General features: G+C 36.7%; 1 protein-coding gene across 1 annotated transcript; it reads left to right on the forward strand.

Moving 5' to 3' along the window:
* The first annotated feature begins 1,145 nt into the window (after nt 1-1,145).
* Nucleotides 1,146-3,525, forward strand: LOC141397475 (CWF19-like protein 2 homolog). Its single transcript, XM_073973770.1, has one exon. The coding sequence runs from the start codon at nt 1,255-1,257 to the stop codon at nt 3,457-3,459; it is 2,205 nt and encodes a 734-aa protein (XP_073829871.1). The 5' UTR covers nt 1,146-1,254; the 3' UTR covers nt 3,460-3,525.
* Nucleotides 3,526-15,899: the final 12,374 nt, after the last annotated feature.

The raw sequence follows: 15,899 nt of genomic DNA on the forward strand, positions 1-15,899 counted from the left end.
CAGAATTGAGCCCCTGAATTGGTTTTTGTTGTAGTTGTTGGCTGATGCATCTACCTGTTAATTGTACCATGGTCTGTACGATAACCCAAAAATTTTTACAAATTCGTACAAATTTTTACTGAATGCTGTTCGATAACAAAATTATCCAGCAAAAAAGAGCGTGTTTGGAGAATTTTGTGACTGAGAACTTGCAAATTTTTGCTGGGAAAATTTGTCCCGCAAAAATTTGCAAGTCTGATCAGCTGACTTTTAATCACCTGTTCAATGTAAACAAATCGAAATGCTAACATTTTTGACCAAGAAAATTTCACAAATGCATATTTTTTTTAGATTTTAAAGCCTTGTGGATAGGATTAAAGCATTAAATAAGTAAACTGCAATTTTAAAATTTATGTTTTTGTTCTGTTTGGTTTAAAATATCAAAAGAAACAAAAACAAATTTCATACATTTTCGGAAACAGCTGACTTTCTTGCAAGTTTTTGCGAAATGCTGTTCGATAACTTTCTGCAATTTTTGTTGCTTGAGAGAGTAAAATTCACTGAGAGAGGTTGCTGGAACTGACTGAGTAATTATTGCTGGGAAAGTTATCGTACACACCTATAAGCTGTGTTCCTTTACTTACCTGAGTTTACCATTTTAACCATTTGTTACCATTTTTAACCTGCAAAGCGTTCCTTAACCCCGAAAAGTGGCAAAACTGGAAGCAATTTTTAAGAGAGTGAGAGGGGAGAGAGAGCGAAAATGGCTTTCTCTTCTACCACAGGCTACCAGCAAAATTTCTGCAGGTAGAAAATGGCAGAACTGATTTTTCGACTTTTGTTTGACGATTATTTCACAAAAGGGACGAAAAACCGAAGAAAACGTCGAACACTGACAACACTAAATTAAAAACTGTGAAATAAAAGACGAAAGTTGATTTTTTTATGTTTTTTCTGACATTGCTGCCGGATCTACCATTTTTCCGTTCCTTTACTTTTCTCGTAAAAATGTTCATGAGAGAGCAATTTTGAACAAGTTTGACACTTTTCTCTTTTACCACTCTTACCATTAAAAAAGTAAAGGAACAAAGCTATAGTTTGGTTTTGATTCTTTAAACAGCTGATCAGCTGATAGAACTTTAGAACCCTGCAGAGGTTCGTTCGTTTTTCCAGCTATAAAGCCCTGGAGAAGTTACTTTATCAAATTATTAACACCTTCATATCAAGGATCTATACGTCTTTGCTCCTCATATACATCTTCCCCATCTTCCCAACATGAGTTTTATACAATTTGAAAGTGGACGAGAAAAAGATAAAGCCCGGGCCGAATTACGCGAGGCCAGGGAAGCAATGTTAGAAGATGCAAAGAAACGTGCCGTTCAAAGAGCTGAACGAGAAGCTAACAAACAACTGAAAGGCGAAACCAACTGGATACATCCCGCAGTGGTGAAGAAACTGAAGAAGAAGGAAAAGGAGGACAGGAAACATAAAAAGAGTAAAGATAAAACGAAAAGTTCCAAGACTAAGAAGAAATCAAAGAAGAAGCATAAACACCAATCCAGTTCCGAAGACGATAGTAGTGACAGTGGTGATGATTCCACGAGTGAAAGTAGCACATCCGATTCCAAATCGTCATCGTCTGAGGAGGAAAAGAAAAGGTCTAAGAAGTCGAAAAAGTCTTCCAAGAAAAGTAAAAAGAAGAAGGCAAAGCTTAAAAGTAAAAAACAGGAAAATACCAGCAGTGACAGCAGCGATACTGAAGAAGAAGATAGTGAGCAGAGATGGGTGGAGGCACCAAAGCCTGAGGAGTCTACACTGCAACGAGACAGTTGGATGACAGATGCCTTGATGTTAAAGACATACTCGCGCGAACGTCCCAATAAACCACAGGAAAAGCAACAAATTGATACATACGATCCTGCAAAAAGTAGCAGAGAATTGAATCCATATTGGAAAATAACAGGGACAGGTTTGCCTGGTTTCCAAAAACCGCGAGATGATGACGATAATGAAGTAAAACATCACTATTCCGCAAGGTCGTCCTCATCCTCTCAAAGCTCAGCTAGAGGATGGAGGAAACAAAACGATATAAAAGAATCAACAAGTAAACCTCCTCTTCCACAGCCAAGTCCTATGAAACGATCAGCAACGCCAAGTGAGAGTTCTACTTCTTCCTCGGACACCGAAGAAGGGCAGGAAAATTGCAAAGAGAAAAAGGAGAGTGCTTCTACTTCCGACTTCTTAACAGATCAACAGATGAATGAATTGGCTGCAAAAATTCTGAAAGCAGAAATTATGGGTGACACGACAGCCGTTGAAGAAATGAAGTTGAAGTTGGAAAAGGCCAGAGTACAAAGAAATCTATTTAAGGAACGTAAAAAATCCGAAATTGCAGAAAGTCGCCAGAAAAATAAAGAGAAATCAAAGAAAAAGGAAGAAGACGAAGAACATGTCTTGCTTACACATACCGATCAATCGGGACAAAGTCGCCCACTGCCCTCATCGAAATTTGTTGATCCCAGAGACTTGTATGGCGGTAGGAAAGCAAAACAAAAACGTGTTAAGACACACGACGACGACGGTCAACGTGTGCGCTATTTTGCCGATGACGATCGTTTCGATATAAAACAAATGTTTGAACGAGAAAAATATACCAGCGCATCCCAGGCTAATTTGGAATTTGCAGAACTGGCGGCTAAAAATAAAAATCCCAATGATGATTTGGAGGATATTTTCGCCGAAAAGATATCTAAGGATGATTCATCGCGAGAGGCACGTAGAGAACGTGATCGTGCCATTAAAGAACATCAAAAAATGGAAGCTGTTTTGGATAATTGCGATAGATGTTTCGACTCGACCAAAATGCAAAAGGAACTGTTGGTATCGGTTGGAGATAAAGTATATCTGGCATTACCCTGGTATCAAGGACTTCAGTCGGGTCATTGTATGATAGTACCCACCCAGCATTCAACTTGCAGTACACAACTGGACGAAGACACGTGGGAGGAAATAAGTGATTTCCGTAAAGCTCTGACAAGAATGTTTGCTGCCCAACGTAAGGATGTGATTTTCTTTGAAATTGCCAATAGACTACATAAACGTCCACACATGGTAATACATTGTATACCCATAAAGGAGTCGGAAGGAGAGATGGCACCATTTTATTTTAAAAAAGCCATAGAAGAGTCGGAGCATGAATGGTGTGTCAATAAGCAATTGGTTTCGCTGCGTAACAAATCCCTAAGGAGCGCTATACCCAAAGGATTGCCATACTTTTGGGTTAATTTTGGCATGGATACGGGGTTTGCTCATGTCATTGAAGATGAACAACGTTTTCCGCCAAATTTTGCCCAAGAAATTATTGGCGGTATGTTACATTTAGATGCCAACAAATGGAGACGCCAGCAAAAGGAACAGAATATAATAACAAAAGTTAAAATGTTTGCGGATTGGTGGAAGAAATACGATTGTACAAAGTGATTGTAAAATAAATAGGGTGGAAAATAAAGGTGACCTCGAAGAATGTAACAAAAACAAATAAATAAACTTTGAGGATATCATTGATCTAATATGAATCGGGGTGAACTCATTGATATGAGAGAAGTCTCCCTCCCTTGTCCCTTACGGATGTTTGTGGAACAATTATTATTATATAAACTTTGAGGATTCCAAACAGATGCATAATTTTTTTTACCACAGGTAGGTATTGTTGTATTGATTATGAGGTTACACATCTTCATGAAATATGAGCCCCGGATATTTGGGAAATTCACAAGTATTTCAGTGAGCCATGTTTGGAAAATTGTAAAAAATTTAAAAGGATCAGCAATTGGAGCGACCCCTAATGTCTTGATCACATGGAATGTCCCAAAGTCTCAGTGAAGAGAGTTTATACCCCAATATCCAGCTTCAGCAAATATACTGTACAAAACCAGGCAAAAGGGACTCGCCCATCAATAAGACAAATGGGTTGCTATTACCACCGATCTACAAAGTGCCAAAGCAATGGATAATAATTCGTATCGAAGGGGTGTAACCTATTGCAGTCTATACATTAAAAAAGATCCGAGAAGTATTACCTATAGAGTTTTATTTGATACGGAATGACTAGAACGACCGTGTTGCGGTGGCTGCGGCACATCCTTGAACCTAACCTTAAGAACAAAACACCAAAATCACTTTATTAAATAATTAAAATAAATTCAATTCATACATAATGCACACAAGGCACATTTATATAAGGTAGATGCATTTACAACAACTAACAAAATTACAAAAACAACATTGTTGTTATTGAAAATTAAAAACATAAACAGCCCTTTTCTGAACATTCCCATGGGAGCGAAATTTCCCATTACCACTTTTTCCATATTCTCAACGACGTGGGAACAGCAAAACATGGGAGCTGAAATTTCGAAATTAGTTACACCAAATTATTATAGCATACTTTTGGGGGCTGTAATTATGTTTTGTAATACAAAATGCCTATTTGCATTGAATTCGCGGTTTTTGAATTAGATTAGCAAAGCACAACTCACTTAATTCAACAACCGTGCATTGATTTATGGATTTTTTAATTGAATGGAGTCACCGATGTGTGGTGTTGTTCTAATAAGCACATTTTCTTCAGAATTTGCGAATTGGTGTAAGAATTTTTTTAATTAGTTGGCAAACATTATTTTTGTGTATAAAGTAATAGGAACTTTTTAAGTTTGTAACGAATTTAAAAATTGAATGTTGATACGGAGTAATTTTAGTTAGGGGTTTGTTTATCGCTAGTTTTACTTATTCCTAATGAACGCTAGAACTCGTATTTTGCATATTTTTAAAAAAATTCAAAAAGATAAGTTCGGATATTTTTCTCGATTATTACATATTTTTGCATTTTATTACATATCGTCACCATAAATTTCCAAACACATGGCGATTATAAATATTTGCAATAATTTTGTCGTGAAGGTGCGTTAAAATATGAAATGTCATAAAAATATGAAATTTCTTGAAATTTTTTTTCAAACTCCCACACTGTTTTTTTCCCACGGGAGTTGCCAATCTTCTACTGGGCGCGTCTTCCCGGGTGGCGGATGGGAAGGGGGTTTCTGAGATATGTGGGGTCGGCAGCGCCCGAGGGAAACTGAAGGTGTTTACTGTCTCCACATATCTCAGAAACTCTGGGGGTTTGTTTCTCTTTCAAACCCCCCGTGGACCAAAATTGGATCGGGGTAGTTCCCTTAAATAAATCAACTAAGATGGGTAAAAGACGTAAAAGGAATAAAGTTACGGTGCAGGGAGTTAATAACCCAGTACCGGCGGTAAGCGTTGGTGAGATCACAAGCCACGTACCGTCGAGATCAAGCGATTGTGATCCGGCTGTCTCAGGTGTGGATGCCTTGGCACCTACAGCCGTAACTGCTACAAGTGCAGTATATACAACCCGAATTATTGTTGACGGACCGGTTTTTCAAAAGGATAATGCTTTAGCCAAAACTGGTGTTAATCAGTCCACGGCTGACAGGACCGAAGTTTTGGGCGGGGACGACCTACATCTCAAAGTGATTGGGGACAGTCTGGAGAGACAGAGTAGGGAACTCCTCGACCAACTGGAGAGACTTGTTCCGACCGTACCACCAGAGGACATGCTCAACAATCTCACCCTCACTGACGACGAACTGGACATTACGGTGATCCCAGCTGAGTCAACAAGAAGGTCTGATGACGACATGTCCACTGACGGTGATGTGGTCGAAGAGGTTGTGAACCTTGGTTCGCAACCACAGACTAGTCGCAACCAGTCTGGTCCTGTATCGGCACCAGCCGATACTAAGCTTCGAAGGCAGATTGCCACGGAGTCAATGGATGTTGATGGAGAACCTAGGGATGATCCATCAGCAGCCACTGACTCTAAGTCGATGACCATCGAGGGGGAATCAACGGAAGCTCCAACAATTGCCACTGACTCTGAGTCTCCGGCCTGCGTTGGGGAATCCAAGGAAACCTCATCGACGGACACCGACGCAGACGCAATTTCCGCCAAAGAGGCTTCAGATACGAGGCACTACAAGCGTGCAGCTTCGTATCTGCGCAAGTTCGTGGGAAGGGACGCGAGCTCGCATACTAGGAGAGAGATCATGTTCATCAAGAGCAAGCTGAAGTACATGCGGAAATTCGAAAGAATTTATCCAAATGCACCCAGATGCGAGCTCCTGGTGGACAAAATCTTTCTCCCGAACCCTGCTTCAGCTTCAGCCAAAGACTCAGTAGAGACTGCGGCGACAAGCAAAAAGGTGGAGGTGAAGCCTGCTGCTTCTGACAGCAAGGTGGAACCTAAAGCTGTTCCGAAGCCGAACCCGAGCCAGAAGGGACTGGAAAAGGATAAGGGGCATAATCCGACTCCAAATGATTCTCGTAAGAGTAGTCAACTGGAGAAGGTGACTGTCCCGAATCCGGCTCCTACCCCAACTAATGAGGGTAAAGCGGACGAACAGAAGACCTGCGCAAGCCACTCGGGAGTAACGACGGGTGGATCGACTGGGACACCATCGACTTCGGAGAAGACGAACAAGTCCTCGCAGTCAAAGACTGTGAAGCGAGTTCGCTCTTCAGAAGGCCCTCAGCCTTCGCCAAAGAAGACGATGATCTCTCGGACGGTCAACACGGCGAACTCCTACGCTGGTGTCCTTGCTCACAAAGCCAAGGGAAGCAGCACCAGTACTGAGAAGGCGTCCACCTCCTCAGGAAAAGCTGTTACCAAGGCACGTGAGCGAGGACGTAGGAAACCCTACGCCAAAACGGCCACGGTGGCAAACGATGACGAGCTCCTAGTAGCAATCATCGACCGAGCTGACCCCTTCGGGAAAATCAGCGAAAGTCACTGGTTGCTCTTCGAGACTCGGCTTCGTTTAGCCATTGTGTCCACTGAGGCGAACCAGGGTGACCGTCAGTTTGGTGGCGCCTTCCTTCACAAGGGAGTTAAAGTCATTAAATGTCTCAACAGGAGCTCGCAAGAGTACCTTAAGAAGACAGTTAATGGCTTTGATGAACTTTGGGAGGGGGCAAAAATTGCTGCGGTGTCTATAACGGAGATTCCGTCCAGGAAGGTATTCCCAGCATGGGTTCCCCCACCTACCGTGGATAAGGAACTTCTGCTGAGGATGCTGGAGCTCCAGAACCCCGGTCTCCTTACTAAGTACTGGACTGTAATGAGTCTCACCCCTTGTAAGGAGAATGGAGGGATGGACATTAAGATGGCGGTAGACTCCTCAGGAGAGGAGTACCTTAAGATTCGTGAGGGAAAACTGAACTTCGGTTCAGGATGGGTTCGGTTCCGACTGAGTCCACCTCGCGGAAGTCAGTAGGAGTAGGCAGGCGGCAGGTGCTACGCATTTTGCAGATTAATCTGCATCATTGTAAAGCAGCTGCCGCCGAACTACTCCTGTCCCTCACGAACTCAGAGGTAGACATTGTTCTAGTCCAGGAACCTTATATATAAAAAAAAACAAATTTGAATCAAAATGTAAATATAAATGGTCTGTTCCAGAACTGCAAGAATCTACTAATTTTTACTATTTTTTCCGATAACATAAAGGAAAAAGTGTTATCGTAGTAAAAAATAGTAGCTTCTTGCAGGTTCTGGAACAGAGCAAAAGCATTCAGAACTGTGGTAGGTCATTTTTATTACACGTTTAGAAGGAAAATAAGTATTTGATGGTAGCAAATTTCAAAGTTTCAAATTTCATGAGTGTACCCTATTACATTTTGAAAGCCAAATTTACAAAAAAAAAAGTAAAAATACAAATTAAATTAAAATACGGATATGATTTAAGGGGTTGTTACACTAGCCATCAATGTCATATGACCCGAAATAAAAACATTCCTTATCTGCCCACACAGGCAATGTGGAGACGTAATTTTTGCACTGCATTTTTGCTGTTGTTGATGCAAAAACTAAATGGCGTAAGGAAATCCCCATATTGCACACAGTAGGTGTGTCTTTTTACTTACTAAATGTTGCCGAAACATTTTTTTCAGCAACTTTTTCTTTATACAACTGTCAAAATCTACAACATTAGTAGGTGTATCTTTTTACTTATTAAATGTTGCTGAAACATTTTTTCAGCAACTTTTCCTGTATTAGAGGTGTCTTTTTACTTACTAAATGTTGCTGAAACATTTTTTTCAGCAACTTTTCCTTTATACAACTGTCAAAATCTGCAACATTAGTAATAATTATTACTAATTATCACGTAAAAAGACACAGCTATTAGGGGTGTCTTTTTACTTACTAAATGTTACTGAAACATTTTTTTCAGCAACTTTTCCTTTATACAACTGTCAAAATCTGCAACATTAGTAATAATTATTATAATTATTACTATTATCACGTAAAAAGACACAGCTATTCTGTAAGTTTTATCATTCAAAAGTAGTTAAAATTTCTTTTGTTATTGTAACAACTACAAAACAAACAAATGAAATTGTTATAAAATAAACAATGAGTAAAGTTGTTAAAATGTTACAGAATAGGCACCATGATGTATGCATGTAAATGATAATCAATTTTGGCGCAGGGAAAAAAGTTGTTAAAGCTAGAAATTGGAGATCTAATTACTTTGATTACGGTTTGCTCTTGCGTTTTTTTTTTTTTAAGAAAGTTCTTCATTCCATCGTAGCTACTCCAATGTTAAGACAATTCGTAAATCGAATACAAATTATGATGCTGTATATAAATGAAAATCAATTATGCCGCAGAGAAATGAAGAATTGGTTAAGGCTGTATAGATCTGGAATAGTGTTGAAGCAGTTTTTTCTTGAAAACGGTATAATTATCACGAAAAAAAGACACAGCTAGTAATAATTATTACAAGATATCACGTAAAAAGACACAGCTATTAAAGACGGTATAACGATGGAATATACCATTGACGGTTAGTGTAAACAACCCTTAAAGTCTAACTTTTAACTGGGTTCGGTAGCATCATTCTTTTATTCAGTTATATGTATTTCCAATTTTCTGTTTACATGCCCGTTTCCAGCAGTATGGCCTTTGTATAGTTGCAGCTTATTTGTTCCGTCGACGTACTCGACATTGCGTCTTCTAAAATTGCTTTTGCACAATCACAGTACTTTTCCCTTGACACTCCTTTTAGAGTCTTAAACTGTGGAATATTCCACATTGGATTCGAAATAGCTGCGTCAATGGTAACAGCCATACATACAGCTGCAAATGCTACATTATTTATATAGTTGATTGTAAGTTCATTAAAAGCCCCTTTATTAAATAATCTTGCCCAGGGCCAAGTGATTTGATCAGTTCCTGTTTCGCCCAAATATTCAAGAAACTTGTTGATTTCTTTGCAAATATTTTGAAAAATTGGCCGGCCTTGGATATGGTCATCTAAAGATTGCTTTAGGGGTTTATTATTTTTTTGCGAGGCCTTTGCTAGCCATGTTAGACAACCCAGTAACAATTTGTACAAATTTTGAGTAAACGAACACACATAATAATTGAAATGTATTGAAAACAAAAGACAATGAAGAAATAGAAAAAATGTGAACGGAAAACAAAAACAAATAGATGATTTTCATTCATAATTTTACAACTGTTTTTGCAGTTGTCGGGACGCCTACGTCATACAGGCAAGTTTTTGGATTTTGACAATCAATACATGAACTCAACTGTCCTGTCATTTGTAAACGCAGGGTAAGTGACAAAAAAAAAATGACAATGCAAAATAGGTATTCTCCTGTTTCTGTATGTCGAAAGAAGAATGTGTGCGAATGAAACACGCCCAAACTTTAGTTTTCGAAATAATTTTACCTTTGCTTTTGCTTCAAAACAAAAAACAAACTTGAAAAACACACAAGAGTTTGGAGTGTTTCATTCGCACACATTCTTCTTTCGACATACAGAAACTGGCTGTAAATACTCCAATGCAACACGCGTTGTAAAAACAACAGCCTTTTTAGCATTTTCATCGATGAATTTTATATGAGCGTGGAGCTCAAAAAATGCTATTCATTTTTAAATTCAGAGCATGTAATTTACACCAATGCTTTAGCATGTCATTTTCAGCAACATTTGGCAATGACATTATCATTACGGCGACAGTTTTAACAAGATTGGTTGTGATTTCGAGTCTCCGACTAAACAAGCTATTGTAAAGAATTAATCTTATATATTTAGAAAAATGTGTATAAATAAAAACACAAAATTCATCTCTATTGGATCGATGGAATGGGTTCAAATGCTGATGAAAAGATCGGATCTTTCACGACTTCCGTTGCATGGGTTCAAATGCTAATAGAAAGATCGGATTTTTCACGACTTCCTTCGAACCAATGCATAAGATGCAATGAAATCACGCCATCGCATAGAACCCCTTCCTTCAAATTTTTCTGGGTAGTCGTAAACATTGTACAATAAAGTAGAGTATTCCAGTAGTGGAACTAATTTTTTGACTTACCGGCAAAAATCGGTAACATTAAAATGCAAAATTATGAATGAAAAGCATGGTTTAATAAGAAATGTTAGCCAAAGCTTTCTGTCAATTTAAATTTTTTCATTCGAGTATTCCTAAAACTTCAAAACAATATACACAAACTGTGTATGTATGTGTGGTGTTTGAATAATATGTCAAACAATTTTAAAAACAATCGAATTCAATGATTTTTAAAATTATTTTTGGAACATTTGTATGGAAATAATTCGTCAGGTTATCATTGAAACAAACATTTTATCATATCCACAACTTGATTATGCGGAGAAACCGTGGCCCTTCATTCATTTTTCGCGATTTTTATAAAACGCTCAAAATTGGTGTTGTAAACAAACCCACTTGTTGCTTAAGGGTTGTTTACACCATCTATCAATGTCGTATGAGATGCCAAATTTTCTACCTGCGAATGTTGTACACATAGTGTAACCACTATGAAAATTTTCATCTATCAAAATGATTTGGCAACTCATGTGTAATTTTTTCATTTAGGGAGCGCTCTATTTGATACGTCATTCTCGTATGTAAACATAAATTTATCAGCTGTTTTCTGACATTCTCAAACAAAAAATGAAAAACAAAATCTTTTAAAAAAGAAAATGGAAAGGTATTTATATTTAAATATTCAGTAAAGTAAAAAATGGCGTTTACAATGTTATTTTTAGATAGATTGGTCGAAAGAAGCAGTCTTTGAAATGATTGTTTGGTGGCAAAAACATGAATGCCTCTATAACTCCAAACACCAATTCTACCAATTCAGTTTCCTTCAACCAAAATTAAAATTTGCGCAAAATTGCAACTCAACAATAAATGTAAATAATGACAAAAACAGCTGTTTTTATATTTTTAGGTTATGTCATACGAAAATAACACTTGCAGGTATGAACGCACAAATTGAAAATTGTATGGATGACGTCAATTTTGACAAACATAGAGAATGTCGAATGGGTGAAAGAAATGGCAGCTCATATGACATTGATAAATGGTGTAAACAGCCCTTTAATTTTGAAGTTTCAGGAATTCAGGAAAAACAAGGGTTCTATAGATTTTTTTTCATTTAAATCTACCTCTTTACTTATACCATGATGAAAAGTATAAATAAAAGTTGACAGCACTGTTGCTATCGGTAGGGCCAAGGCATATTCATATAAGGTAAATGCATGAATTACAACAACTAACAAATTTACAAAAACAACATTGTTGTTACTGAAAATTAACAGGAAAAACATAAATATATTTTGAAAATCCACTAAAATAGAACAAATTTGAATCAAAATGTAAATATAAAGCATACAGAATTGTCGTACGTCATTGTTATTACACGTTTACGGTGAAAAGAAGAATTTTATGGTAACAAATTTCGAAGTTTCAAATTTCATGAGTAGATCCTATTATATTTTGAAAACTAAATTTACAAAAAAAGTAAGAATACAGCTGATTGTCACTTCTACCTTGTATAAATATGCCTTGGGTAGGGCTAAGCAACAACTTTATTTTGATTGTAAACTTATACCCCATTTATATATAACCGGATTTAACAAACCGACTGGGTTTTAAATGTCAATTCCATTGCTTATATTTCAAACAAATCCTCATAAAGAAGGTTAACCCTGCAAAAAGCTCTAATATAAACAGCATATAACCGAAAATTTTCGTTAATTGCCATTGTGTGCCGGAAGGTTTTTTAAATGCTTCAATCGGATTGATGGTTGTGGATACTGTTTCTTTAAACATATCATTTGGCACCACATATACTCCATTTTTAATTTTCATACCTTGTAGAACGGCATGAAACACATCATCTAAATTTGACAGGTTTTCACCGCACATGTAAAAGTATAAAAAATGCCGGCATATATTTCCTTTAGTATTCGGAAGAATGTGAAATAATCGCCACAGATAGTGCTTTTTATGCAGATTCCAACGCTGTACGCTGTATTTTTTAATTTTAATTTAAAAGAAAATTTTGTTCCCTTTCCCGAGATTGGCTCCTGTCCATAGGAGAAAGTCTCAAATTCCCGGCCGAAGGCTGGCCATTTAAAGAAACTTACGATTTTTGAAAAAAAAATTGTGCAAACTGTCGGTAAAGGAAATTTTTTCCAAAATGCCTTGTAATGGGTACTTTAAGTACCCATAAGTAAAATGCATTTATTATTTGTGTAAAACAAGAACTCAAAGAACTTTATTATATTTATTATACAAACACAAATTTATTATATAAACACAAATTTAAAAAAAAAGTTCCATTCATGGTATAAGTAAAGAGGTAGATTTAAATGAAAAAAATCTATAGAACCCTTGTTTTTCCTGAATTCCTGAAACTTCAAAATTAAGCAACAAGTGGGTTTGTTTACAACACCAATTTTGAGCGTTTTATAAAAATCGCGAAAAATGAATGAAGGGCCACGGTTTCTCCGCATAATCAAGTTGTGGATATGATAAAATGTTTGTTTCAATGATAACCTGACGAATTATTTCCATACAAATGTTCCAAAAATAATTTTAAAAATCATTGAATTCGATTGTTTTTAAAATTGTTTGACATATTATTCAAACACCACACATACATACACAGTTTGTGTATATTGTTTTGAAGTTTTAGGAATACTCGAATGACAAAATTTAAATTGACAGAAAACTTTGGCTAACCTTTTTTATTAAACCATGGTTCCATTAAATTCAATCACATTTGAGCTTACTTCCTCCGTTCTCAATTTAATCCAAGCGCATCTGATTTTGCTTCATCGTGCAAAAGATTTTTAATGTAGCCTTCCCATCACTAGTTCAGCTTTCGACAGGGACTCCAACTCCGCTCCATTAAAAATTTCCGTCTCGTGAATTACCGCAAAAACGTTCGCAACTTAATGTTTGGTTTACATTCGGCGTCTTTTCGTGATTTCGAAGGCGTTTCGTGATTTCGCGCGGAATCAAGCAAAAATTATCATGATTTCGCATAATTTATAGACATTTCCTTGTTTTGTTTACATGTGCGTTGACACCAAGGTTTACAAACAAAAACAAGTTTCAATGTGGTTTTTGTTGAGTTATATTTGTTGTAGTATTTACTTTACCTTATATTTGTTCTACCATGGCCTGCGTACATAAGCTGCGTCGCCTGGTTGCCTTGCTTGCTAAAATACATTAGGGGTTTTTTTACTTACTAAAGGGTTGTTTACACCATCTATCAATGTCGTATGAGATGCCAAATTTTCTACCTGCGAATGTTGTACACATAGTGTAACCACTATAGCTCTGTTCCTTTACGTTCAAGAATCTTCAAGTTTTACCACTTTTTACTCGAAAAGCGTTCAGTAGAATATAGGAAAGGATTCAGAATCAATTAAAAAACTCAAATTACAAGTCATATAGTAATTAAAAGTATCAAATTACATATCTTAAGTAAACAAATGGGGTAAAAAGGGTCGCAGACTCATTTATAAAGTAAACAAACAGCATACCATGAGATGGGGTGACCGTGGGAAATTCTTGGAATTCCTTATGCTGGGGGGAAGCATGTCCACTATCAACGTGGGTGGCTTCGTTTGTCCGTCCGTCTGTCCGTGAGCATGCTGGATCGTGTCCATGATCAATGTGGGTGGTCTCGTTTGTCCGTCTGTCTGTTGATTGATCTAATTATGAAGCATTGACCGTCGTTGAGGCATTGTGTTTATTGTATGTTTGTGTGTATGTCGTTTGGTTCCTTTTGCTTTGCATTGGATCAGCAGCCACGATAGCTTTATTGTATGTTTGTGTGTATGTCGTTTGGTTCTTTTGCTTTACTTTAAGTCAGAGGACAAGTGTACTGAGTATTTACTGTGTGTTTGAATATGAATTCGATCGATCTTTTCGATTTGTTTATTATTATTATTCGATGAAGGCGACAAAATCTTTAATATTGAATTGAAGGGTGGATTGAATTTTTGGTTGCTTCAAATTGATCTTTGCAATGGATTTGGATATGTATGCAAATATGATTGGGAGAGTTAAGGGGGAAAGGGAACCAATGTGTACAAATGAGAAATCGATGACCATTGTTGAGGCATAGCGTTTGTATGTATGTTATTGAGCTTCCTTTAAATTTATGCTGTGTATGTTTGCATTAAACCTACATTCAGCATTAGACAATATCGGATTTGTTTTGGTTAAATGTTATGAATCTGGGTTATTGATTTTTTTTTAAAGACGACACCCCGTCTTGTTCTTTAAACCATATATGTATGTATAGATGTATGTATGTTTGTGGTGATATTGACCTTGAAAAGGAATATGTTTAGATTATGACTTTGATTTCTTTACGTCTGTGTATGGAAAGTGACGATAGACTTATTTTAGGAGAGTGAAGGGGGAAAGGGGAATAACGAAAAAAAAGAAATCAATCTTTACAAATAAAAAATCGGCAAGAACTTTTAGTTGGCTTAACATATGTATGCTTAATGAATTCCACAACAATATTGTGAAATTCATGTTCTTTTCGATTTGTTTATTTCAAGAGTCAAACTAGGAATCGTCAAAGACTTGAATATGGAATTGTAGGGGTGATTTGGATATAAGTGGATCTTTGCAGTTGTGAAGAATGTATGACATTAATGCTACACATGAATTCGTTAGATTTTTTAGATATGTTTGTTTTGGAAGTCAAATTAAGATTCGGGTTATTGGAATATACAAATGTGGGTGCGTTTGTATGTTTTATTCTTTACAGTTATAAGGAAAGTATGGAATTATGCTGCAACACTGGTTACATTATGATTAAGGGATTTCAAGGGGGAATGCAGGGAAAGAATAGAATTAGCTTTAAGCTTTGTTTCAAGCTAGAGCGTTAACCATGAATGTTGTGTCTGTTTAAACGTTAATAACAAAAGTAGGAAGCATTGTTCTGCGACCATTCGATTGAAGCAATGATCATTGTTGAGGCATTATTATGTATGACCATCAACTTTATGTTGTTATATGTTTACATTAAAACAAAAGGAGGAATCATTGAACTTTCATTCAGTATTACTCAATATCCAATTTGGTATTATTGAATGTTCAGTATGGATTATTGGACCTTTTTTAAAGATATGAAATGTGGCTGGAACATCAAATAGAAGCAAAAGTATGCTTCAACTTGACCTTGAAATAACATTTGAAAATATGCTTATGTTGCTTTTCATCACAACATCTAAATGTCACCCCATTTCTCTGCAATTTAATACACAAATTATGAAAAACATAAATCTCACTCTTCATTCAAATTTTCGATCTATAAATGCACACCTATATTATAATAATTTTATTAGTCAGAAACATACTTTCAAACTGTTACAATATGGATTCTCAATATATACTTCCTGAAATCTTCAAGGAAAGCACATTAAGGGAGTCGAAGGATATCGAAGCAGACAATTAAGAATAATGGATGAAATTCAGGCGGAATTCTATATA

This window comes from Musca autumnalis, unplaced genomic scaffold (assembly GCF_047663935.1).
Source record: "Musca autumnalis isolate F117 unplaced genomic scaffold, ASM4766393v1 scaffold_3, whole genome shotgun sequence".
NCBI classification, from domain to species: domain Eukaryota; kingdom Metazoa; phylum Arthropoda; class Insecta; order Diptera; family Muscidae; genus Musca; species Musca autumnalis.

Coding starts and splice junctions, on each gene's coding strand:
- LOC141397475 (XM_073973770.1), top strand. CDS start 1,255: ATGAGTTTTATACAATTTGAAAGTGGACGAGAAAAAGATAAAGCCCGG.